At 37.9% G+C, this 27,958-nt stretch overlaps 1 protein-coding gene across 1 annotated transcript in view; it reads left to right on the forward strand.

Moving 5' to 3' along the window:
• The window catches only part of DNAJC1 (DnaJ heat shock protein family (Hsp40) member C1), a 98,782-nt gene that overhangs the window by 14,965 nt on the left and 55,859 nt on the right, over positions 1 to 27,958 (forward strand). The window contains exons 2-3 of the mRNA XM_032181576.1: positions 21,219 to 21,320; positions 22,300 to 22,346. Coding sequence (XP_032037467.1) covers positions 21,219 to 21,320; positions 22,300 to 22,346 — 149 coding nt within the window. The remainder of the gene's footprint in view (positions 1 to 21,218; positions 21,321 to 22,299; positions 22,347 to 27,958) is intronic.

Consider the following 27,958-nt stretch of genomic DNA (forward strand, 5'->3'; position numbering starts at 1 on the left):
TGCAGTTCATGGTGATTGTCCACGCAACCCCTGGAGCTAATAATTATTCTGTCTTTTTTGATGATGTTTTCCATGGCTTTTGTGCTGTTGGTTTTCTTCCTTCTGTTCTAACTTTCAGAAATAGAAGGAGTGAGCAGTCTGACAGTGCTCTGTCCTGCTCAAGCATATACTATACTTTGTCTTCTCATTCCTCTTTTTTTTTTTTTTTTTTTTAATCCTCTTATTAAGAACTACATTTATCAGTCAGAGATACCGTAACTTTTAAAACACGCTGTCTCTGGTTACATTTCCCTATCAGCGCATTCAATACAGCCTTCTGAGAGATCTGCGATTAGCTTGGGTTACAAGTAGTCATGTTCAGGAAGAATAACTAAGGATTTTATTTCATTTTTTAAATCTCCAATGTCTTCTACTTCTGTTTGTCACTCTTAATCTTGGAGGTCATCTTTTCTCTTTATTCTGTGGTTGGTTTGTTGGTTTTTAAATGTATTCCTGCTGCCGTCGTGTTTTACTGTGGCTTTCACTGCTCATCATAAATTCAGTCCTTTCTTTTAGCTCAGGAGCTGAAGTGCTTGTGTGCACCCTGGTTAACTTACATTTTAATTGCTTCAGGAAGAGCCTTTTTGTCTAATCCCTGTGCTTTCTGTAACTAAAATGACTGTCTAAAATTGGTGTTGGCTTTTCAGTTGGACCTCGAGATTGGATTGCCAAGCAACAGGCGGTTAGAGCTGCCTCGAGCTTAAAGCTGCTAGTGATTTTAGGCTGCAAGTTATAATTCTTCTCTGTGTTTCTTTTTTATTCTCTTACTTTCTTGCTTTAAAAAAAAAAAATCTCATATTTTTCATTTTTTGGTATCTTTGTACTCATGTTGTTTCTGAAGGTCCATTTGCATTTCTGCATGTCAATGCAAATCCTGTTCTCCCTCCCTCAACAGTGCAGAAGAAATCATTGTCCTGAGTTTCATAATACGTATTCCTGATCATTTGTGGCTTTCTCTAGTCATCCTTGAGCAAATATTTGATGTGGTCTCAATTTTGGTATATAGGTGTTACACCAGTGGTTGTTATGAAGGAGAATTTTCCACAACGGTGTTTGCGAATTTCAGCATTTCAGCATCGTTGGACGTGCAGGCTGGGTTTTGGGGCCAAGCAATCAGAGAAGTCAGATCTCTCAGACTGCCTTTTGGCACATGGGTAGCATGGGTCTCTGGAGGTTGCTTTCCCAATGACACGGATGCCTTTGTGTGAGCCAAGAGCTTCTTGGCAGAGCTCGCTGCTCAGTGGAAGTAGGTGAGCAGCCACCCGGTTCTTTGGCAGCACAGATTTAATCTGTGGGCTGGTCTGTATGGGATCTGGTAGAAGGTATTCAGTGGTTGTTTCTGTACTAAGGTAGAGGTATTTCAAGTCGTGGTGAAGACCTTGTGAGGTTTCTGTAACTGTGATGAGCGGCCACGAGAAGGTTGAACCCTAAGTCAAGGTGTTTAAATCAAAGTAACCAAGGGCTTGCAGTGTGGCTTTATTCTGCTGCTCCTCATTAGCTGGGTTTCCTATTTATTCCACCTAGACAAACCCTCCCAGGTTTTGGTGCGGTCTGTGTTTGTGTCCCATAGGTTGGTGTTGATAGCAGAGCCTTCTGACACAGCGAATGTCCCCACTTCTCACAGCTGGGCGCACAAAGGCAGAGGCTGCCATAGCTGCATGCTTTTTTTTTTTTGGTGCTGCCAAAGTCACTGCAGCCCCTGCTTTTGAGGGACTGCCAGTAGGCAACGCTAAGGCTGAGGAGATGCTTGTGCTCTTCCCTCTAATTAACGTTGTGGTTTTCCTTCTCATCGCCAAATTCAGTATTTTTCAAGTGTATTCAAGTGCATTTCAACCGTAATGTCTTGCTTCCATTATTGCTAAAAAAAGTGTTTTTATTGTGAGACCTTGTTGTTCTCAATATGATGTTGGGGAATATGGATGTAGACCTTTATTCTGTGCAATTTGAAGTAAAAACGAAACGTGGATTTTGCAACCATTGCAGAATTTTTTGCGTGAGGCTTCTGAGCACTCCAGAGCAGATGTGCAAGAACTTCAGTGATAAGAGCCGTGAAGGTTGTCGGTACTCTGTATTCGTAGTTGTCTCTGCACTATGGTGATCATTTAATCTGATTATTGAGATTTTACATCTTTAAGTTCAGTTTTGGTTTCTTACCACTTGATGGCAGTGAAGGAGCTAGTGTTGCCAGGCAAAGGTTCAGGGCAAGAACCATTATGAATAACAAAAGAGGAGGTACAAAGGAAGCCTCTGACATTTAATATTGTTCACATTTCTAGGTGATATTACATATACCACAAATGACAGCAGAGGAAGGAAAGCCTCTAGATGGAGCTTCAGTACTTCCAATGGGGACGAGTGGTTTGCTCCTATTTATAATAATTATTTCAAGCAGCAACTTCCCCATTTAGGAATGGAATGATACCAGACATAATCAATAAGTAATATCGGTGCTTCTGCTATTACAAACATACTATCCCTCTTGAAGAGCATGAAATTCTGACATTTTTCTCACTCTTCTCTTCAAATCCTACTGCCTCTAAACGCTCTTAGGAATTCTCAGATATTGGTAAAAATATGCTATGTAGGTTGAGTATCGGCGTAATTATTCAAGATTTTTTTAATAAGGTTAGGTTGATTTTAGTGGTGGACCAAGAACAGAAACATGGGGTTGAAATTGTCGAGTGTCCTGTGGTATTTATTGTTTTGCGTGGCCAAGCCGTGGCGCAGCAGCGTTTGTTGTAGCATTAAATATCACAGTGCACATCCGTGCGTCTGAGGCACTTTATTAGCGAAGGCTCTTTAGGCTCTTTTGCACTCCCTACACCCATGTACACCTCTTGCCAAGCTGGTATGGGGAAATGAACCATATAATGGCCCTGCTATAGTAATTGGCTCCACATGGGTGGACTCTAGCGCACAGACAAAACCTTATTTGAAGTAATTGGTGCTTTGTGTAGGTACAAGGGTCTGTACATGCAGATTTATTTTGGATCCTGGGTCAAACCTTGGCATTAGTAAAGGTTTCAATTTCATGCAGTGTCTTTGACATGTAAGTGATTTTGAATGAGTATCAAAACCATCCATACAGATAATAGCAAGCAACTTGATTGAACTTGTTCATTTAAAATACACACACCTAATATTTTACAGTTAAGTTTTTTTGATTGAATACTGAAGAAAGACATCGGCTTGTTGAGTTTTGTGAAAAGTACAGCCTGTTATTAATTTTAGAAAATACCAAAAAAGCAAATGATGACTCTGCATAGCTATTAAATATCTTAATCATTAGTAGGATTGTTCTAATTCTGTGAAAGGCAATACGATGTAAACTCTTGGATGAAAATAAATAAAAATTCGCGGCAGTTATCACATATTTACTTTGGTTGCAGTTGCTGTTGGTATTTTTAAAAAGCATTCTTATTTTAATAAAGCATTTAAACTCACTATTTCTAGTATTAGCTGGCGTCTGTTTGCCCGACTGAAATGTCCTTGTCATACTGTGGCACTTCTTCATCAGTGGTATTGTAATGAGTTCCTTATCAGTGCTGTTTTGAGTAGGATTTGTTAGAAAATAATGTTTTATGAAGTTTCACTTCATCGTGTGGTATAAGTTGGTTGTATTTATTTTAATGTCAGTGGAAAATTTTAGCTACTGTGGTGCAATATGATTTTAAAAGAAGCTGGTGCAAGCTTTGCCAGCTGCTACTATTTGATTTAGGGGAATCTGAAATTTGAAAGGTACTAACAAAATTATCACAGCATTTGGAACATGAAATCAATTTGTTTTAGGAAGTTAGTGTTAATCTTGCTTCGTCTGCATGCCAGGTTGAATAGCATAATTGCCAAGAATCAGATACGGACAGAATAGATATGTATGTGCAAAATAAACTTTGTTCTTCTAGGTGATTGTCAAGAAATGTAGCAAATGTAACTCAAGAAGTAGTCTTTTTTTCTTTCCCCCCCCGGAGGCACGAATTTTACCTAGAGGTAAACTTATCTTGGCCGACGGGCAATTTATTCATTCGGGTATTTATTTTATGACTACATACAACTGCTAAATCTTACGTTCAAGAAATCTCTTTTCTTTACAAAAGGGAAAAAAAGACCGTGGGCGTAATGCAGCTCACACTTCCTGAAGGCTAACTAGTTTGTACTAGAGAGTTTCTGTATTAATCAGAGCCGTAGTAGCAATTCCCCAGCAGCAATGTGTTATTTTTATTTCTCCGTATCTGATTGAGAGTTGTTGGTAATGCTAGACGTCTCAGCTTCTAGGTTTTGTTAAAGCCAACGAATTCATATTGATCTTTTAAAAGTCCTTTGGCTTTTTTCTTTTATTGTACTAAATCTTGGGGTCATTTTTGCTCTGCAATTGTCTTTGTTGCATCTGTGTATTAATTTATCATTAAAACTCTGAGGTTGTTTGGCGTTTAAAAACAAAACAAAACGGTGATGGCATTTTTATTTTTCTTTGTCTGCTGAGCAGAGCTCAAACGGTTACTTCCTGCTTTGGTTGAGGGAACAAGTGAGTTCTTGGAAAAAGCATAAAATCGCAAAAACTACCAACCGATGGATAGACAAAATTTCCTTGAACGTTACTGGATTTGCAAAGAATGAATCCCACATCTGTAGACAACACTTCACTTTTGTTGTTTGCAAGTAAAAATGCCCTGCCAGAACTGAAGACTCGGTATTGTTGTGGAGTTCATTTTTCAAGCCCTAGTTTACTTTTCCAGTGATGGAAAAGCTACACTAATTAATGCTAATCATGAATTAGTGAAAATAATCAGAAGTTTCCCTTCTGTGATGAGATCGTCTAAACAGTTTTATTTTACTTTATGAAAAAGTGATCCTATAAAACTGTCCTAATGTTTAAGGAGAGCAGAATAAATAAACACGAAGAACTTAAAATTGCTTGGAGAATTAACTCTTCAGGTTTTTGTTTTGTTTTACCATACGAGAGCACTTCAGAATTTTAATTTCATTGTGTTGCAACACATCAATGCAGTGAGCAGGCACTTTTTGTTTGTGTGCCTTTATTTGATATTTGCCTAAATTTCAGACCCAATTAAAAAATTCAGTAGACTTATTTCAGTAGAGAACACAAAAAAATAAAAATATATATTACTTTTTTTTTAAGCACTAAAGCTATTATTTTTTTTTCTGTCTGGTTTTCCTTGTACCTCCATCATAAAGATTAACTGAACAAATAGCCTTGAGTAGTTGTCTAGTTGTCTTCTAAAAAATATTTTCATTGTCACTCTTTTGGTACAAATGCTGACACAGAAATGTGGAAACTAATTATAGCTGTAATGTATCCTGATGGACCACATCCCAATTTCCTTTTGTCATTTCCTCATTTCTGAGAGTTGCTTCTCTCCCCCAGTTTCCCACTTGGTGTTTTCAAGATTACTAGTTGAAAAGAGATTAGTGGTAACGTAGTTGTTTCAAAAAATTGTTAATATAATGTCTTTCAGGTGAAGAACATTATAGAGTGTATGTATACAGATTATAATCTGTGTGTGTAGAGTCTTTCTGAAATGATTATGGAAATTGTTCCCATTTCAGTTTTTCAAAGGGTCCTTGCTGTGTTAAGAATCCTTTGTAAGCAGGACTCTTTCTTCCAGCTTGAGCTCAATACAAAAAGCAAAGTTTTCTTGGGTAAAACAAACTGTTCTCCGTATGGAAAATTGTCTTGCTGATAAAGGTGCCCTTAATTTTTCAGTTCATGGATGTTGAAGTCTGAGTCAAGATCCGTAAATATTGGTGGGTGAAAGCTTAGTGCCTGACAGTTTATTTGGGGGTGCAACTCTACAAGTGTTTAGGCAGCTGTCGGATTGGACTCACTTATGAGTCCTAGCATTTCCCAGAAGCTTGCAGAATTGCAATTTTAAATTTAAAAATAATCTTGTTGAAATTGTATGCAAATTTTGATTGATCCACATGGGAATAATACAGTTCTTTATTTTACATTATTTTATTATTAAATAGCGCAGGAAAACTCCATCCAACACAAACCACATGAAATATTGTTTCAAAAGCACAAGTACAAATACATTCTTAATTCTTTTTTACTTTTTTTTTTTTTAAAAAAAAAAAAAAAGAAAAGATGTAGGTTACTCATGTTTATTCAGCTTCTCGGAGTTCATCTTCCAGAGCGCATAAGGTTTTTTAATTCCTATACAAATGATTTACATTAAATGCGGTGATGAAATGAGGCAGAGGTACAAAAGTATTGCAAGTATGTCTTGTATTGCTGAATGCTGACAATACCATTCACATAAGCACAACACTTCAGGATTATTTATAACCTCTGGAAATGTGCCTCAATTTACATTTTGACAAGATTCCCAGTAATTTTGATAAAAAAATAGTTTCAGTCACTTGCAGTCTGAAAGTAGACATCTTCATTTGTGCTTCTGGAGTACTCTCACGTGTAGAGAAATAATGCTGAATTATTAACGAAGAACTCTACTGCACCTTAACAAAATTAGTAATTAACAAGCTTAGCCTGTTTCTCGTGCGGCCGCCATTATTTTTAGAATCTCATTACTTTCATTATACTTGAGAGATTTTACAAGGTGCTGGGTCTCATCCTTCTTTGTCTCAGGCGATGGAAATACACACGCCTGGCAGAGAAAACGCTTGGGAAATACTTCAGGGGCTGGGGAGACAAAAGGTGCACGTCCCCGCAGGAGAACCGCCGCTCGCCTGGACGCTGCGTGCTTCCCAATTGTCCGTGCACACCCGGGCTCATCTGATTTTAATCCGGGCTCTGCCTCTCCCTCCCCTCCTTCAGCGCTGGGCTGCGTTTGCTGCTTGCTCCCCGCCGCCCTGAGATGGGTGTGCTGGTTTTCAGCTGCCTGCACACAGCCTGCTGCTGCCCGCCTCGGAAATGCTGCACCCTCAGTGTTTTAAGGAACGAGCCGTCCTGGGTTAGGTTTGCCTTCAGCTCTGCAATTTGAAATAGCTGCTAATTAGCCAGATTGGGCTTCAGATCCTTCAGAGAGCCTGCGCTTATTTGTAGGGGAAAAATCACCGTTGCATGTAAGTTAGTATTATAAAGCAGCTCTGCGCTGCTTGTGCAATTTATGTTTTGAATCCACTCGTTCCTGCCTTTTCCTCCGCCAGCATTATACACTCACGTACCAGAATACCACATCTGAAGGCTGCTAACAAATTTCTGGGGATGCATGCTGTAAAATTAGGCAATGTCAGTTTTTAGAATGTCTCAAATCTTAATTTGGTTTCTTTGTGCTTGTTCATTGTGATGATTTTTAATTCACTACATTATATCCTACAGGGTCTTTACTTATTCAGGCTCAGGGAGAGATCTGGCCCCAGTGCAGCTTCAGGCTTATGTATTGAAAGAGACTGTTGTCTGTAAAAACTGTTTAACCTGTAGATGTTGAGGGGATGTAGAGGGTGGGGGGAGAAGATTGCAGGGGGAAAAAAAGTGGTTTCATGGGTAAGCTAGTCAGACGGAAAGTGCCCTTGAGGATTGGATTCTGTGCCTCTCTCTGCCACAGAATTCCTATGTGATGCTAGGCAAGTCGTTTAAATGAAACTTTTCCCAAGTGGTGACTAATTGATTTGAGTGCTCTGCAATTCTGGTTGCATAATTTGAGGTACTAGGGGCTGATATGCAGAAAAACTGAGGGCTTGCAGCTGCAGCTGAAGTCGATTAAAGTCTGTGCCCAGGCTGTATGGAATGGTGTTTGATACCAAGCGCTCAGCAAAATCCTATCTGAGATAAAAATTAGCACCTGAGATGACTGAAGATTTTACCTTAGTCTGTGCCTCATTTTGCAATGCATTTAAAAAAAAAAAGTATATAAAAACATTGCAATGCATTAAAAAAAGGAAAGTACTGCACACTTATCTTAATGATGTTACAAAGGTGAATAATGTTATTGATGAACTCCGATGCCATTGTGATGGGCTTCAAAACAAATAACCACGTCTTGGAAGCGTGTTTGAATAGCATGCAGCTACGAGTGGATGAGGCCACACATGAACAAACGTGTGGAGAGAAATCCTGAATAGCTGCTGGCTGGGGAAGCAGCCGTCCTCTGTGCGACGCATAAAGGCAGGGCGGCGGAGCAGTGGGGAAAGGCTGGAGTCCCTTTCCATGGAAACACCAAGCTCTCCCCAAATCTCCTTTACCTGTTCAGAATAATCATTGTCATGTTTCTGTTACCCCTTAATTTTTAAACTGGAAGTTTAGAATTTAAAGAAATCAATCTTTTAACAATCCCACTCTTTTAAACAGTCATTTCTCTTGATGCTTACTAAAAAAACAAACCAAACCAACACCCAAAAAATAAGGTACCAACTTTTCTCCTGATAACAAAAGAGAACAGAAATAGAGCTCGACCAAAACTTTTTATCCTTTCGGTGTCTGTTTGCCAACAGCGTGCTCTTTGTTGACATTGCCACGGGGTATTCGGCTCCCACTGCTGGCATCTGCCGGACTGCTCGGGGTTTGTGTGGGACTAATTGGGAGAGGGAAGCTCGACAAGGAAACGCTCATTCCAGTCCCGTTTCTGCCTGCTTACTCAGTTTCTTTGCCCCGCAGCAAGTATTTCTTTTATTTTGGCCAGTGACACTTGCTGTGACTTACTCTTCCAGAAATAATTTTGCAGTATTTCTGCCACCGCTATTTGGTTTTTGTTTTGTTTGTTCTGACAAAGAGCCTTCCCCCGCCCCTAACAAGTTACGAGAGGAAGAAATTGCATCTGGCTGATGCAATTTCTTGGATTCGATTCCACAGCTGAGGTTATGAGATAGAAGGAAACGTGGCTTTGGCCTGCGGTTTGTGCTTGTGGGGTTGTCAGTAACGGAATGCTTTTTCCACATAGTAGCTTGCAGGCTTGCAGCTTTATTCCTTTCTTCTCTACCTGTGGCAAAAGTTACTAAATATTCTCGCCTGCCTGTTGATCTTTCATCAAGTCCTGACTTTCTGTTTATAACTTCTGGGGAAGAACCCATTTTAAAATATTGTATGGTAATTTATCTTTGATTCACTTACGTCCCGTGGTCACAAAACTTTTGCTATGGCTTTTGGTTTTGAAACAGCCTACGTTTGTCAGTGCTTCTTCTAGAGACCGTGGTATCAGAGTTTTATCTGCTGACTTTCACTGTTATCTTTAATGCTGATAATCCCGTAATCCTACGTTGAGAGGCAAGTAAATGAATTAGTAATAGTCACTATCTTCTGCGGTCAGTTGGCTGAAACAGATTTCTCGTAGCGTAGTTAATGGCATGTAACCTGTGCCAAGTTTTTATTGCTGTTCACTCAACTGCTAATTCTTCTTTTCCATAGGCGTAGAAAAATGCACGCTCTTCCCCTTTATTTTGATCTTTCCTCCTTTTGCAGTTTGTCTTGCTACCAGCTCTGCTCAGCCAACTCTCTGCTTCCTGCAGTCGGCTGCTGCCTCCAGATTGAGGAGCTCTCCTTCCAGTGCCAGGAGAAAATGCCTCTTATCTGCTTGTTGCTTGGGCTCGTGATGGTGAGGAAATGAAAACGGAGAGGGAGCAAACAGATACATTCCTTATGACGAGAATGGGGCTCTATGGGTGAATGAGAGATGAGAGGAGGCAACTACGGTCCCTCCAAATGCTGCCTTTTCCTATCAGTGACTGAAAAATGGCCGTACATTTGCTCCATTACTTTGACTTCAGAGGGTGAGAACTATTATTTTGTCTCTCTCAGCCCTGTGACAGTGCTGACAGGCTACTTAGCTTCCCAGCAAAAAAGGCTCGTTTGCACTGAATTATCTTAAAGTCTGGGTGAGGAGAGGAGCAGGCATGTGTGTGCTCATACATGTGTTTGGTACCCGCTGCCTTCTGTGCCCTCCACATGTGAGTAGTGCCTGGAGGTCTTGCTCTGGTCTTCTGCCTCTTGCAGACCAGGAGGTTTGCAGTTTATGGATCTGAATGAATGAATTCCCTCCTTTCCTGGCACAAACGGGGTGCCTCCAAAGTAGTACTGGAAAAGAACAGTAACTCCTTGCAGGGAATGGTTTTATGAAAAGCAGGAAAGTGATCTTTCTGCCTCCCACTTGGGCATGTGCAACTTTCTGCCTCTCACTTGGGTTCAGTGCAAACACTTGAATTTAAAAAACATAGAGGGCAATTCAGGGAACAGTGTGCCACTGTGTGTAACAGCGTCTGCCTACAGCTGCCATAAATTTTGAGAGGTGAGTATCTTTCTTCAGGTGTACTTGGCTTGTTCACACTGGAAATAATGTCAGATAGGCATTTTTAGCAACTGTAATACCGATTTCCATACAAAGTCACTAGTGAATAGGAAGGGCTGTGTTCAGTTCAGTTCCATCACAAGTCATGGCATATATATGATTTTTCAAATAAGGGCAAGATTTTTTAATGAAAAATAATTTAGTTTTGTTTTACTTCAGCTTTCAGTGATGTATAAATTCAATGTGTGTGAGAGAGTTTTAATTGACGGTTCCTAATGATAAGCTTGATTTCTTTATGCAGGTTCCTTTGAACATCCCTTGGCTAGTTTATGGCCCATAAAGACCTGTCAGCTTTTGTGAATGGTCGTTTGGGATGTCCTCTGCTTTCTGCCGTGTCCCTTTATCAGATGTGCCTTGCTGTATGCCATCAAACTGTGAGCTGCAGGCAGGCAGTGCTCCTGCTTTCAGCTCACCCTGTTAGGAGGGTGGCAACTTTTAGCAAAGTGGTGGGCCGTAGTAATAGGAAATCTGTTAAGCTTATCAGAGTTTAACTGAGATGTTTTTTTATTAGGGTTTAGGCTGGGTTGTGTCTTACAGAAATTTTGCTGACACTGGCATCTGTACTACAGAGAGTGATGGAGGGCATTCCTATATTCTTTCAAGGAGGCTATGTACTAACTCAGCAGTGAATTACTATATGGGTAGTGGCATGTTACAACCTCCCTGAGGTCTTCTGAGTCCCGAGGTAGTAATAGCTCATTAAAATGGTAGTTAATGAGTATAAAGGGGTCATTATGCAACTCCTTTACGTGGTGGGTAGGGCTAAATCCTAACTAGTTCTGTAGAAAGTGGTCTAAATAAAGACGGAAGGAATTTGATAAATGCTGCTGGTAGTTCTTTATAAACCTAGCTATTTACAGCAATGCGTTTGGAAAAAAAAAAAAAAACAACACTCAAATACATTTTGAATAAATTAATACCTGTTTCTGAATGTAATTCAGGGCTTTCAGAGGAATCAGAGTTACTTTAGTATAGTTTGTGATGAAAAATCTTTAGTTAAAAATCTGCAGCATTTTGCCAATCTTGATTAGTTGACTATGGGGAAAAATCCCTGTTATTTATTTATTTAACATCTCAAGATCCATAGGCATTTTCTGTTCTGTATAGCAAAAAAAAATGGTGAAACAATTCTATTTTTTTTTTCCAAGGGAGGAGGGGAGAAACATAGTATTATGTTGTTCATGGAAAATGTAACTACCTGATCCATGAGATCTTCATGGCCTGGTCACTTTTCTGTGGGTTGCATTTAGCTGATGTTATTTTCTGGAGAAAGGTTTTAAAGATTTACCTAGATTTTGTAGCAGATTGATGAAAACCTTTTTGAATTCATTCAGCTCTTCCTGTCTTCTTCCAGGCTCTGTAAGGACAAAGAAACCAGTAAAAGACTGCAGGCTGAGGTACATCTAGAGCCCAGGAGTCAGGTTCGGTGGCCAGGACTATTTTTAGGCATCACTAAGCTAAGAAAAATAACATTGCTGCTGAAAAATGACCGCCTCAGAAATATTACAGTACGGTACAGAAACTAGGTAAATAGTGGGGAAAGGAGGGTGGAAACAAATATGACATTAAGAAATACAGAGTTTTGAGAGAGGTGCTCCTTCTTGCTGTCGTAAATGAAGGTATTATGACTGCCATGCCTGGATATGGCTTAATACAGTGTCTCTACCGTATCCTCAAAGAGGTGTTTTTGTTGCAGGAATTAAATGTGCATTTATAATAAACCAAATATTACGAAATAAACCAAATATTAATGAAATACTTTCATTCGTTTTCAAGTTTTTATGATCATTGTTGAAACTCCTGCCTGCTTTTTTTCTCATCCGATTTTCTTCTTTTCATCTGACATTCCCAAGGAAACCTCGCTGATCCTGTCTGTTTATGGTATCTTCCTAGGCTTAAAGCTGATAAATCTGGTGGAGTCTTCTCAACTCAGATAATATGGATAACTTATTCATGAACATCTACTGCAGGATGATTTTCTCAATGATTCAGATTAACTGATCTGTAGCAGGAAAAATAAGCCCAATGTCTAGCAGTGCAGGTCATGGAGCAGGCCCCTTCTGGGCTTCAGATTCCTAGAAAAGAAGAGCTCCTGCCTCCTCCTGGTATTTGCTGCTCCTTCTGAGGACCGCTTAGGTTCTGTGAAAACCTCACGGACTCTGTTTTGGCAGGCAGAGCTGCCATCGTCACTGTGACAGGAGTACTGTCCTCCAGCTAGGAACTTCTAAACTACCGGCACAGTTGCAATAAATCCTGTTGGAATATTGTCAGTGTAAGTACTAAATTGGTCTTCAAAGGGATATTTGGATCCTGAAGCACAGGACTGTTAGTAATTCGCTATATCCGACTGTGGCAGAACCGATTAAGGCTGAGTCCCGCCTGATGAACCCATGCAAGATCTGCTGGAAACAGAGGCTTCGTCAGCCCATCCGATGCTAATGGTGCTTCTGGAAACTTTCATCATTTCTAACTTGAATCTTCTTGAGAGTTATTTAACTGTTACTGCTTAGCCTTGATACGGACAGGACAATTACTCCATTTCTCTTTGCAGCTACCTTCTGTCTATGTGAAGGTGATGTGTTCCTAGTCATCTGCCTTTCCTTCAGGCTAAAGTCACTCCTGTTCTTTCAGTTTCCCTGAACAAGTCACTTTTTGTTTCTCCCACACCTCTTACTACTCCAATCTGTTGCTTCCCTCTGCATTTCTTCCAGATGGGCTCAGAGCTGTCTTCGGGAGCGTTGCTGGAGCGGAGGCAGCAATCTGCTGAGCTCTTGCAGCTGCGGCGTGGCGTGGCGTGGCTGCTCGCAGCCGTGCCGCTGGTGTCACAGAGAGGCAGCAGCGTGACACTGCCTCTCGCTCAGCTTGGGATTCACCCCTCCTTGCTGCCTGACTGCTTTTTTCCATCCCGTGGTCGCACAGTCAATGATTTCTGTCCAGATGCGGACCATTAGTCCTTCCCTTACAAAATAATGCATCTTTAGAGCAGTTGTGCTGTTTGTTGGGATCTTGTAGGATTTGAATTCTGTTCTACAGCATCTCTGTGGGCTTTCCGAGGTTAGTGGTAGCTACCAGCATAATGGTGATCCTGTAACTCAACCTGACAGTAAAAATACTGAGTATCACTGGACCTGAGACAGAGCTGATAAAATCCTATTTGATACATCTTTTTGTTTTTGATAGATCCTATAACTATTCAAGGTATGTTTTTTTTTCTTTCCTATTGGTTTTGCACCTGCAGTAGAAGTTCCATGTTACCCATGTTTTTTTCATTTGTTTAAAGATTTTTGTTCATTAAAAGCATTACCGAAGGTAGGAAAATGTTCACTGTGCATTCATTCCAAGCTTAGGTAACAGCTTTTATTTAAATGGCCTTAAAATGCTTGTGAAGTCGAGCAACAATTAAAAATATAAATTAAATATAAAAATATAAATTAAAGCACTGTATAAACGTGAAGAACTGCTGGAGAATTAAACTTGTTTACATGAGTTTTTATATCAGCATCTGTGTGTGAAAATACATATTTGATGGATGTGTGTAGCGGGGCATATAAATTAGTGTCCTTCACAGCTGATGGGACTGAGGAAGTTGCAACTAAGTAGTTAACATTTATTTTGAAAGTAAATGTCTGTGGGGATTACTCACCATGTAAATGCTGTGCTGATGCATAAGCTAGTGGGCAGATTTTAACAGCTGTGTTAGAGATAGTTGTTCTCTCTTGGCTTCTTGCATGGCTTTCTAATCTTTTCAGCCATACATCCTATATCCTGTTTTCTCATATGTCCTTTTTCTTCTCATTTTTGGAACATCAGAACTGAGGGTTATAAATACCTTTCAGAACTAAAAAGTTTTACGTACTTTTAGAGCTTACAAGTCAATTAAAGATGTAGTCACAAAAGTCACAGAAACAATTCAGGTACCATGGGAGTCAGTAATTAGAAAGTAGCCAAAGCTTTTTTTGTGTGTGTGTTTGTGTGTTATTTTTTATTTACTTTGGTCTTTGATTTTCTTGAACACCTTCATAATTAAGTCTGTGGTCATCAGTGATCTCCCTCCAAAATTTCTGCTTACATTGAGGTCTGGGAAGCTGTTACTTGGAAGGACAGGCTAGGTACGTGGGAGAGTGGGTCCGTAACGTCAGTTCTGGTGGCAGGATGTAATGGGAACAGGATAAGCCAGAGGAGGAGGAGATAAGAGCCTTGGATGGGTGTAGCCTTGCTGATTCTTATTTCCTTTAATTCCTTACATACTTAGGAACATACTAAAGCTGAAATGTAGCAAGAAAAATATATTACCAATGAAGTGGCGGCATATTTGGGGCATTACATAGAAGGAAGGGTTGGAACTTGTCAGATCCAACACCCAAAAACTGCCTTGTACTGGTGCTCCACAGCTGTTGAGTGCAGCATCAGCCATCCATGGTTATAGCAGTGTTCCCTCCTGTGTGAACCAGGGGCTGTCGCGTTTTTTGTTCCTGGGATTACGTTGCAGGATCAGGAGTCTTCTAGGTGATGCATTTATCTGAGAGCTGTAGACTGGAAATCTGTGCAGCAATACGCAGATTTTCAGGAGAACCCCTGAGAAATAACTTTTCTTAGTCTGCAAGGGAATACACACACACACACACATTTTGTAAATACGTATACACAACTATCTATACTAAAAAATGTAGATAACATTTTATAAAAATCTAAGCAATAAATGCAATACATAAAATAATAAATATATGACAGCATTCCTGGAAAATTGTGTGAAATAAATAAAGGATACCTACTTATTCCTTCCTTTTGAACTACTAGAATGAAAAACTAAATGAAAATAAACCGTAACAGTAGGGCAGGATTTTAGATTAGTCTGTATTGGCTTGAATTATGTCCTTAGTGATTGTTTGATAGCTTTTCCTCGTTTTGAATTTGAGGGAATAATTCTAAAATCGTCGTGACAGAATTAGTGAGTGTTCTTTGCATCTCAGATACGAAGCTCGTGTTAAATCATAATTTGTGGCTATACATGTTGATGTTCTCTTGGGCAATCTAATTTTTCATATGAAACTAATGAATTGCTGAAAATCTAAGTAAAAAAAGGTAAAATGCTAAAACAGTTTCAGCAGAAAAACAAAATACATACAAATACTGTTGTTCAGATTGGCCAAGAAAACTGGAGCTGGTGTAATTGTGCACATGTGCCGAGGAGAACACACTTTTTTAGGTTTCTCAAGCATGAGGCAGCAGAATTTTCATTCATTTGGCACGCGAGGCTGGAAGCAGAGTCTTCTTTCATTTGACACACTCCCCTGTAAACAAACATGCCAGCCAAGGGATTGTGCCAGTTACCAGAAGCCTACAGGAATACATTGTGCTGGTTTGTGTTCATTTTCATTTCATGAATTGCTTTAAAACTTAGCGGCATCAAAAAGCATTAAAACACCTTTTTAGCATTATTTTTGGTCCCTGCATATTTCCCTGCTGTGCTGTTATTCTGTGTAAATCAAGGGAATGTGGAGAGGTGCATGGCTCCGTCTGCGGCAGAGCAGCGCTCAGCACCGTCCTGGGCGCGCTGGGAGCTGTCATCTGCAGAGAAGCACCAAGTGGGGGTTAAGCTCGTGCTCCGTCCTTGAGAAAGAGGAGTGCCTTAGGAAGAAGCTCTGTAAAAATAAAGGGGGAGTTGAACAAAGGTTATGCAGCAAGAAAGCCAAAACTCGGCTCGCATCTGTTAGCTATAAAGGTTCGTAGATACCGCGGGGTCTTCTGGGAGAGGGATGGCCTTCAGGATTGCCAGCATGTCCTCCCCTCCTCTGGAATTTGCTACAAGACTATTTCCATCCTAGATGCATTTCCAAGTATCGACTTGGCAAACCCAGGTGTACTTCGTGGACCTGATGTGTTCATCAGAGCTGAAATTGAGACCGGGTTGCGGTGAATGCATGTAGGGAAGCACATAGGGGAGTGGTATTTCAGTCAGGTTTGGTATGGCTGAGCCTTCATTTATTTCCTAGCCGTGTGCTGGTGGTAGAGGAGTACGTGGCTCTGCCTGCTGCCTCTTGCTGTTGCTTTTCCTCCTGGTGTTATTGAACAATTTGTCAGTGCAGAAATACCGTGTGGGCGTGATTTTTTTTTTTCCTTTAGGGAAATTACTTGAAGATGTTAGGGGAAACAGCGGTGTTTGTGCACAAAATACATGTGAAATGTAAGGCTGTTAGTACTGATGGTGGGAATTTTGTGTGTGTGTTTGATTTACTGAGGGGCTCTTTTCACTTTATTAAAAAGAGAAAAAAAGGATACAAGGTTTAGAGTGAATGCAAGCCATTGAATTGTACGGTTTTGTAGGAATTTGGTGAGAATTACCTAAGAAGGGTTCTGGAGCAAGTGTGGTTGCTCTTCTATCCCCACGTGCTCCAACACAACATGTGAAAAGGTTTTTACATTTCATGGCTCGTGAAGGCCTGCCTGTGCTGGGGTCATTGACAGGTCTAAGATTTCACACACCGCAGTGCAGCTCGCTGGGGCTGTGTGCAGGCATCACTTCTGGTTGCCATACAGCTCCAGCAGTACAGCCTGTGGCAAATCCTGCACAGCAGCGCTGCAGTGGTACAGACACACCGATGCCATCCTCTTTTAGCCCATTGACAAGTGATTGGACAAGCGGCAAGTGAATAGAAATGGGACTTGTGTCAGCTACCCGGTCCTTTGGACCACGTGCCTTCCCCTTGCTAATAAAGATAACGCCACCTCTTTGAAGACATCGGCAGGCATATTTAAAACCCAAGATGAATTGAGCACATTTCCTGCGTTGGAAGCAGTTGCTAAATTGTAAGTAACTAAGTCTTGTTCTATAACTGCATTGCACTCAGGGGAACAATTTAGGTTTTGAATTGTATATGTTGGTAAGTGAAAACTATGTAGACATTGATTATTTTTTTCCCCTTGACCTAATCATTGTTTGCCTATGGCAATATCTGATATGTTATGTGTTCACCAAGAATTGTCTTGGGACCACAATGAGGCTTTTTTTGAAGCTTCATTAGTAATCATAGTTACATTAGGCATAGCAGGCAACAGAGTAATAGAGTTGCACTGCTCTACACCAGTTTTTCTGTTTATTATAAAGGTGGAAGTGGACTCTGTGGGTGGGACTCTGAATTTGTATAGGCAGATGACAAGACTAGATTTAAATCTGTCAGCTCTTATGGATTTTCAGCAAGAGTTTAATTTTTTAAAACAGAAAGCAAATGTACATTATTTTTGTCTGTTATTGTTTGTGACAAAAAATCCATTCTTTGTTTCTCCTGATGTGGTTGTAGTCTAATGATGTAACTTTTCTTTACAATACTGAGTAATGCAAAAAAAAAAGATGCTGAGTAAAATAATATTTAGTAATACGTTTTTCATCATCTGAATTAAACAAGCTGCAAAAAATAAATGGCATAAATAAAGAGAAGAATGTTTCTTTTTCTTGCCTACCCTGGGAATCTGATAGGTATTGTCCTTCAGAAAAAAAATGAAAATAATTAAAACAGAGTACCTTATGTATGTGGTTAACTTCTTTGTCATATGGTTGATTCCTTCAAATGGTAAGCTTGTTTGTATGTTAAAAAACTTGTTTGCAGTGCAAAGGCCTTTGCTGAAAGATGTAAAAGATGAACTTCTACTTGGAAATCTTGTAACTAAATACACGGAACTCTACTTGTTCAATAAAGTGTTAGTAATTAAAAAATTCCCTCAAGAATACTTGCATACATTTGCATACAAAAGAGGCCAGGCTGTGGCCTGACAACATATAGGCTTGTTTGGTATTTCTGAGAACTAATTCTAGCATAAAACACCTTTTCCTCCCTTGACTTGTCTACTGTGTGCCTTCTTCCCAGCTACACAGCTGGCAACTGAGCAGTTTTTGGTTTAGCTTAGAGAGTTCATTTTGCATTGCCTTTTAATGTAAGTGCTTACATTATGCTTTTTTAAATTATTTTTCTCACAAAATATGCATGACGGAGAATTGACTTTTTCCTACTGACAAACATTGGAAGGCTCTCATGAAAGCAGAATTAGGCACAGAAGCGTAGCTGCCACTGCAGTGAATAGTTCTGAAAAGTAAACGACGCCATCCAGCTTCTCCTCTGAGCTCTGTCTTTAAAACGAACAAAACGAGAGTCCTGGTCTTTTCTCCCTAGTCTTTGGACTTTTTCCCTAGTAGGTAAAATCATAGCTCACTGTAGAAAGCACTGATTCTTCAACTTGGTGTTTTGCTCCTCAGCCTTCATGGAAATCTTACTGAGGGTGGCCAACAGTCATCTAGCTATAAATGAAAGTCTCTTGGAACAGCTGGCTTCAATATGGTAGATATTTCTTTATTAGTTCAAAAATAATTATTCTTGTAGCCTTTTTTGGGCCATACAGTACTAGTAAGTTCTGTGGAGATGAGAGGTTTTTGTTAAAATGCCTTCAGTTTGCACCCCTAAAGCCATTCAGGACAGCTCCTGAAGGATCTGGAACCTTTCCTAGATGTGTAACGTTACCCACAGGTAGCACTAATTAACATGTTTGGAACTTGATTTTCAACACACATGATATTTTTCTGTGTTATGCTGTGAAGAATCAATCAGTTAGCTGGCAGGCTTACTGTCATTTCGGAAATGTATGTGAATCAGTAGTGATGAAATCATTTACAGCAACATCATAGCAAATATTGAATCATTTCTTGTTGTTATTGTCCCATCTTTGACCTTCGTGGGGTTTAATTACAATTAGCTGGTATGTTAATAAAGATCACTTAGATTATTTAGCTAAAACCATGGCCAGTAAGCTTATTCTTGATTTTTATTTGCTATGGTAGCATTGAAATACTGTATTTTGTATTAAGGACAAGCCCATGTTGTGTATGAAGTGGCTGACTGGGTTGAAAGATTGTTTTGCCTTCATCTACCAATTATTTCTGTTAACTAAGGTGAATAACCTATTTCTGTAAATTTTTGTTTCAAATTCTCAAGATGAAGCAACATATAAGTTTAAGCAATTTTTTCTTTTTCAAAGTTGACTTGGGATCTCATGCTTTGATTAAGTATGAAACAGAAAAACATTTTTCCTGGTCTTCTACACAAAAAAAAATATGTTGCCCCTGTATGAAACTTTAGCTTAAATCGTCCAGATAAAACTGAAAACACCGTAACTTTTTTGCGTGTTTGTTGTTTGAAGTAGTTGGAAGATTTCTGCCAGACGGCTCCTAAAACTATGGCTTTCTCAGGTTTTAAACTGTTCATTGGGAGTGTTCAAAAAATTATGCCAAGCACTTCTAAATGTGTAGTAGAGAAGGAATAAGCTGTGGTCTATCCCAAGCACAAAGCCTGGAGAGACTCATTTCTTGAGGTTATCATGGTCTCAATCCCTCATTTTTAAAAGATTTGTTTATATTGTGTTTTCCCTCTTATTTCATGTAATTCTACTAAGCCTGCATCTCAGGAATGTCATGTTTTGTAGGGTTTAGAAGAGATATTTAGTCAAACTGTCTCTTCTTTCCCCTTAACTAAGTGTTAGAAATAAACATATCAAACGATGTTAATCTGAAATACCTCCCTTGCAGTAAGCAAGATGGAAACGAGCAGGTACTTAGTCAAATTTGCTTGTGTGTGCCATAGGAGTAGCTGTTGGAAAATTTAAAAATGAAAAAAATATGCAGTCTTCTAGGATGAATTTTCTGTGTGAGAAATCAAAGCATCCTCTTTGGACAAACAATAGACTATGGAAATTTTGGTGTTGCATTAGGGGATAACACCAATTTCCTTACGGTGTGTCATTCACTTTTCCCACTTTCTCCTTTTCCCCTTCCCCTCTCCCAAATCTTTCTCTGTTGTTCCCTCCTGGCCCAACTGGTACCCAGCCTTTTGTTATAAAACTGAAATTTTAAAAATGAAAATAATGATTTATAATAAAAAAGCTTGACAGACTAATTACAGTATTGCGTTAATTATTATCTTATTTCAGCCCCGTTTCTCTCACAGCTAGTTCAGATCTGTTCTTTGGGTGTGTTTAAATCCCTATTGACACTATAATTTTGATAAAGAGACTATACTGGGAGCAATACGTATCTAAAACTATGAAATCAAAGTTGTCAGAGGAATACTTTATTTCTAAAACGTCTCCTTGGCCATGTTTGTTAAGGAATGCAAGTACTTCTGTTTAAATTTAGAGCTTTGCAGATATTTTGACGAGTGTAACCCCGATATATCCGATTCCTGAAATCTTCCTTTTCTGGATATCTTCGTAGCATGTACTGCATGGCAGACATTACTTCTGAAGTTTGGGCATTGTGCAGCTAATTCATATTGTTGCAAATCATTGTCTCATGGATGCATTTTTCATTTCTGAATTTTATTTTTTCTCCCAATGTGTGCTATTTTTATCATCATCCAGATATAGGTTGATGTCAGTGCTACAAAACAGCTTTAAAAGTGTAATTTGAAGCTACTTTAGAAAAATACAGTTCTTTAGATGTGGTGAAGCTGAAGTTGAATGGAAGTCCTATTAGTGCTGAATTTCACGTAAATGTTAATAAGGGAAGTGTTTGTGGCAAGTCCCGAGTTTGGGAAATTGAGCATGATAATTTGCAGAAACGATGACGTGAAGGTACGCAGCTGCAATAATTTTCAGTTTTTACTGGAACTTTCAAGGGGTGCAGAAGGTGCACTGGTTAATTTTTAAGCAAGAAAGTTTTGGCAAATATTTTTGTAACGAATGTCTGGTAATGAAGGAAGTTAATATGAAAGATGAACTGGGCTGAGTGATTATTCAGTTGTTTGGGCTAGTCTGGTTGCATGATTTGGTGCTTAGATTTGTCAAATGTTACGCCTTAGTTAAGCACTTGCATGACTGTCATCACATCCTAACAAAGGTCTGGGAATTTGTTTCTGACGTTTCGTTTCCATTTTTCAGGATGCTTCATCTGCAGATATTCGGAAAGCGTATCGAAAGCTTTCGCTTATTTTGCACCCAGACAAGAATAAAGATGAAAATGCAGAAACACAGTTTAGGCAAGTAAGTGCAACATGTGGTAATAAAGGTTTTATGGAAAATAGGATCAGAAGTTTTTCATAATTATTTTAGTAAGAACAAGGATATGTCTTTGAAATTATTACATTGAACATTACATTTTTTCCACGGTAGCCAGATTTTAAAAAATACACAGATTTTGAATTATCTTGTTAAATAAGTCACCTTTAATATTTACCTGAATATTAAAAATAATTCAAACATAATACTTGGACATTTACTCCTAAGAGGAATATGTATGTTTTGTTCTTTATCTGAAGACTGCTTATAACCATCCTTTTCAACAGCAATGACTAAAATTTCTGATCAGTTCTCAATGCAAATCATATGTGGGAATAATTTAATGAAAATTAAATGGCAGGGGGGTTGGACTTAGGTGATCTTTAAGGTCCCTTCCAATCTAAATAATTCTACCATTCTATGAAAATAATGCCTTATATAACTCATTCTATGATTCTAAGATTGTATTTTTGTTTCTGAATGTTTTCTTCTTTCGAATCTTTACAGTATGAAACCATGAGAGTGTTGTCATTAGTTCTGCCTTTAAAAATATACTCCAGATGACTAAAGATCAGCTACTTAATTTCAATAAAATCTTTTGGATGAAACAAATGATACATAGTTTTTTTGTTACTGTTGTTGTAGTATTGTGTTTTGTTCAGAGATTGGAGGAGGAAAAAGCCCTTTGCCAGACGTTGCTTTTGTCAGAAGTTGCTTGTTTGTGTATCTGATATGTGTTATCTGATATGGTTATGTCACTGTGGTTTGTTGTGGGTTTTTTTTGTTTGTTTGTTTGTTTTTTTCATGCTGAGTTTAATTCCTAGTGTTGTGGGGAGAAAAGTGAAAACTATCAAAGAGCATTTTCTGGCAAATGTAAATACAGTGCTACTATTTACATTTATATAAACTCAATTCTAAAGTCAACTCCTTTTTTTTGTCTTTTTGTTTGTTTGATTTGTTTTAGCTGGTGGCTATCTATGAAATTTTAAAGGATGAAGAAAGGAGGCAGAGGTGAGTTAATCTTAAATAAACTATTCGTTTATGCCAGTGATAAATTGAAGCCCTATTTAATTTAATTGTAAGTATTTGGGTGATTTTTGTATAATTTAGTTTGTAATTCTTCTGTAGCTGTTTAATTGGATATTGTGTGGGCTTAAAGGGGAAGCTGGTTATGTATTTTTTGTGATATACTGATTTTTCTCCCTTAAAATTAATATGAAAGAATTTTAAAAGCTGTTTGTTCTTTGGAGCAAACTTATTTTTTAACACTTAACACTCACTTTTTATGAGTTGTGTTAATTATAATTGCTTGTTTTATTAAAGCTGTGGTTGAATATATAGTCCATTGATTCAACTGCCAGTTATATCTCACTATATCAATAAGAATTTATTTTCACAGTATTTAGGGATTATTTCCAGTGTATACCTTATGTAGCATTGTTTTCTGCTGCTTGTTTCATAGCTTTTCTTTCAAATGTGTTGTCTATAATATTGTAAACTTTGATGTGGATACCATTATATGTTTTGATAATTGATAATTGCCATAGGAGTAGGTCCAGCAGTACATGAAGGGGATAAGTCTGAAAATCTGTGGTTTTCTGGAAGACTTTTCTTTTTAAGAGGCTGTCCATTTAAACTAACGATTATCTGGACAACAGAGCTATTGAAAAAGTTTTGCTTTTAGCTTGGAGTTTTAGTAAATCATCTTTCAGCTTACAAGTCTTTAAGCTGGGCTTTACAAGACATTTCTTGAAGGGGTTTTGGCTTTCTAGATATCTTGGCATGAGTCCAGGTTTTATAGTACAGACAATCTACGTTTTGATAATCCTCTCTTTAAGTGTCATGAAAATGTACTTCACAGAAGTACTTTTGGAAATTTATAGTTGTTTTTTTTTTATTTCATTCTTACCAGATAAGTTCCTTGTGAAGTCCTAATCAAGGAAAGCTTTAAATAATAATAATAATAAAATGATTAGTTAAGAGGCTGCAGACCACTTGAAAAGTTAGTTATCCCCCAATTTTTTTCACCTATTTGTTTATAACATTGTTTACATATACTTTGTGATACTGCCTCTGTGGGATTTCTTTCTAGCATGAAACTGCCCAGAATTACCTTGCAGCTGTACAGTGGCTTTTTTCATGGAGCTGTGATGCAGTAGCTTGTGAGCATTATATTTTAAGCCTTGTATATATGACACTTCCTAATTTACCCAGCTTGTTTGAGAAAATATTGTTAATTAGTATAACACAGTAATTGCAAATGAGGAGTCAAAGCAGTGGTAGATTGCTCCAGCTTATGGGGATTTCATTGTCGCTAACTTCTTTTGTATGTAGGCAACAGCTGTTGTATTTTTCTTGCACCGTGTAGATACGTAGTTGATATTTCTTCTGTCACTGATTAAGTATAAATATAGCTGAATAAACAGCATTCAGAGAATTTTCTGGAAATAATACGCAGAATTTAGAATAACAGTGTAAGTTCTCTTTACTGTATGGAAACCTTTATTCATCGGATTTATTACACTGTCTAACAGTAAACACGGTTGAGCTGGTGAATGGAGTCTTTTCTCCTTTATCCTGTAAGGCGTTGTTGCCTCATGTCCTTAAAACAAGTCTTAAGTAAATGTGCTAGGGACTGCCCCCCTCTAATGTTTCTGTTGTAAGGTAACTCATGCGTTTCTTGGAACCATATGGCAAATGAAAGGGGAGAGTGTGGTTGCTTCTGGGGATTTTCCTACTCTGGATATTTGTTGTGGGAGGTGTTGGACCTAGGGGAAGAGGCTCGAAGTTTACCATCATCCCCGTGCACAGGGGCAAAGCTATGCTGCACCCTTTGTCTACCTCAGGGCTTACTGATTTACTTTTATCCTAATTCCAGAGACAGCTCTCTGGGTCTGCTTTAACGAGGCTTTCTGCCAGTTTGTTGTTTTTTGTGTTTTGTTTTGTTTTGTTTTGTTTTCCCTTGGCAGTGTGGTAGTTTTTATTTCTAAAGTAACTCAAAGTCCTGCAGGGGTGAGAGGGAAATCGGTCCCAGTTCTTGCAAATTAGTTGGTGGCACATCCTGGCAGTTTAGCAGGGAATCCCTTTGGAAAAGGACATGTGAATGGTTTGGGGCACGGGATTACATCACCTTGGGAAGAGCGGGTTTTAGACACTTCATACAGGGAAGTCAGCTGGACCTGTTCATCTCAGGTGATGTAATCTGGCATTGATTTTGGTGCTTGCACAGAGGGTAGAAACAGTTAAAGCAGGAATAAGGACCTGCCCTGTATAAGTGAGTGACAAACTCATTTTGAAACAATAAAACTCTGTCTAATTAAACCCTTCCTCCATGTCTTGGTGAATGTCAGAGGTGTTAATTGTTTGTGTGTATACAGAAAGCGTTCTGAAAGGCAGATCTGTTGGCTAGCTGAATGTAATCATTTTTTTTAAAGCCTTTCTTCTTTTTTTCTTTTATTTTTTGTATGTAGCACTGAATTTTTATCTGATGACAGAAGCCTTTCTTAAAATATTATAGTTCTACTGAAAAATTTAATACAAGGCTTTATAATTAAAATGTGGCTTGCTTATTTGAGAAAGGTACATAGTTGCTTGTATAAGTAAGAATACTAAATACATGAACACTCTTTAGTGCTATATTCTGTAGTAATCCCACCATGGTGGTACTTTTCACTTACACATTTTAACTGCTGTGTAATCATAACATTGTAATATTCTAACATGAAACGTACATGCAGCATTGTTTAATACAGCATTAACATTAAGCATGCGTGCAGCTTGGTTTAATACTTCATGCTCTGTAAACATTGCAGAGTGTATGAAATTCTACAGAAAAGTTTCTTTAGGAGGGTATGCAGAGATAGTCTTATGTATTTCAGGAAACGAACCTAAGTCATTTGAGGGTAAATAAAGTCGATGTATTTTATTATTTTTTGATTATTTTTAATTTATGAAAAAGTTTACACAGTTCTATTAATTGTAATTAGGCAAGAATCTTAGATGTTAATTTCATTGTTGCCATTTTAAGGAGCTTTCTCTTTACCTACAAGGCTTATCCTCTTTAACAATATGGACTTGATTACAGGAAGCATTTGTAAAGGAATCAAGATATACTTGTTTAGAGTAAGAAAGGTGTTTATCTTAGCTCTCATTATAATTACATGTGTATATTCATAGGAATAAATTGTTCTGGCTGACGTTGAACTGGATGTCTTTGACAGCTCGAGGAGAAAAAGCCCCTAGAATAAAAAACACTGGTGGATTATTCCCATAGATCAGAATAGATCTCATTAATTCAAGCTTATAGTATATAAACTATATCAGATTTCTGAAATAATTTGAAATATGAAATGCAGTGGCTTGATTAAAGGGAGGAGTAAATTATAATTATATTTAAATAGATGATACTGTAATTAGCTACCACAGTTAATGGATTTTTCTTGCAGTATAATTGATTCTACAAAGAGCTCTAAAAACTATTTTATGAAACTTTACAGAAGAATGAAATTTTAATAGTCATGCAATTGGTTACATTCTACAGCAGACAACCAAGTCTTGTATAGAATCCCCAGTTTTTAAAGAGAGATTCAATTTAAGTTATACATTTATATATATTCGTCCTTTTGTTTATGAACTGGTGCTTTGGGGGTTTTTAGTTTGCTGACTTCTACATTTCAGAGGTACCTGGTAAGCATACTCCCATGCAAAATATTTGCTGCATTCTGTGTACTTAGGTCTGAGAAAAAATACTGCAGATATATATTTCCCTTTCAGTTTGATTTTTCTTACGTAGGGTAGCAATTAATACAGGTCACCAAAAGAATGCTTTGTAATTCAGTTTTGAATGCAGTTCTACACATGACTATCCTTCGTCCTTAATACAGGTTTCTATAAAGAAATTATTTAATGAGAAATCTACTTTTAATTAAACCACATCCTAAATTTGGAAAGTAAGATTTAAAAATTATGGGAAGCTTCTCAGTTTCAGTAGGATCGTTTTCCAGTTGAAAACCTAAAAATCATTGATATTTTTATTTTTCAAATACAGAGCTTAATTAGTATTGAAAGCAGTGATTTATCTTTTAACAGTATATATTCTAAAAAGTGGGTTATAATAGAAGCTATCTTCCCTTAAAATGGCCAGTCGTGTGAGCCATAATGCTCATTGATAGTAAAATCAATAGAGCATTGATTCTGAGACTTAATCCTTGGAGACTGTTGTTCTGAACAGCGGACATAGCCTAGTAAATACAGAGTGCTGTTTAAAGTGTTTAATGCAAGAGACTCTGCTGTCTTAATTTATTTTTTCTGAACAGATAATTTATAATAGAATGTGGTTGTCAAACATTTTTTCCCAGTGCTTTTTTGAGTATTCCTGTATTGTTGCCATTAGCATATATGGACCCTATTCAATTTGTAGACAAATTTTCGGTGCCTCAATTAACATTTCTTATTGTATAAGAAAGCAAATGCTTATTAAATGTATAGTAGTATGAAAACAATTTGTTCTTTTTGGATTCTACATATTTATTTCCCTGAAGCTTTCACCAGAATTTGTGAAGGCTTTTTATCAACCCATTTTTAAAAAGTGGTTTTGTTTCTAAGATATTCAAGATATTTCTAGCTTTTATTTTAACTATAAAATGTTGCAAATACATTGTTATATTTTTATAAATGCTAAAACCTCTCTGTGATTCTTAAAGAAAAAGTTAAGAGAGATTTAGTTTTGAAACAACGTGCTATTTTTTTTTTTCTGAACAAGGAATTTGTGTTAAAGCATCAGTAGTTAACCTCCTTCAGACTTACTGGGAAAGGGAAAATTACATCAAAATTCCTGTTAACGGATATTAATCTTCGTATCCTCATAATTGTCACGGAAGATAAAATTCTGCAATCCCAGTTTTACTTGGGGTGCCATTCAGAACACTGCAGAACCTTGAGGTGCTGAAGCTTTTGCACAGACACAGCCTAGCAACACTTGGCAACTTGAACAAATGTTTAATCAGAAGTCAGGTTTAGATGTGCTGAATTAAAGGATTTTTTTTTTTTTTAATTTAAAACCACTGCCTCTTTTTCCCGCTTAAAAAAAAATGATTTTGCTTGTGGAAATTTTTTTTTTTTAGTACATCTCCAAGGTATCAATTTAATAACTATCAAAGTAGCTAGTGCAGTTGTTGCATTTAAATTGATTTACATGTCAAGACTGGCAGTTTAGCAGCTGCGCTATTATTCCTGGATCGGTCAATTTACTTGAGAAAAACCTACTACTGAGTTCTACTGACCTGCATGACAATATAGGCCCTATTTCTATTCCTGTAATTAGGCCTGCGACTAACTCAGAATATTTTTAATTAAAATATTTTGGTCAATGTGTTGCACCAAATTAGGCCTTTCAGTGCAGATTTAATTCTGGAAATGGTGTGATTGGAATATGTAATGAGTGGGGTGCAATTTAAGATTAACAGGTTGTGCGTCTTGAGCACACAGGTTTTGGAGTTCTCTGTATAGATCTGTTTGAAACTTCACTCTGAAAAGGTAGCTAATAGAAAAAAATGTAAGTTTCTCACCTCTGTGTTTAATTTTTTAAATTTGATTATGTTAACGTTCTGTAATTAAAAGACACT

The sequence above is a fragment of the Aythya fuligula genome, chromosome 2 (assembly GCF_009819795.1).
Source record: "Aythya fuligula isolate bAytFul2 chromosome 2, bAytFul2.pri, whole genome shotgun sequence".
NCBI classification, from domain to species: domain Eukaryota; kingdom Metazoa; phylum Chordata; class Aves; order Anseriformes; family Anatidae; genus Aythya; species Aythya fuligula.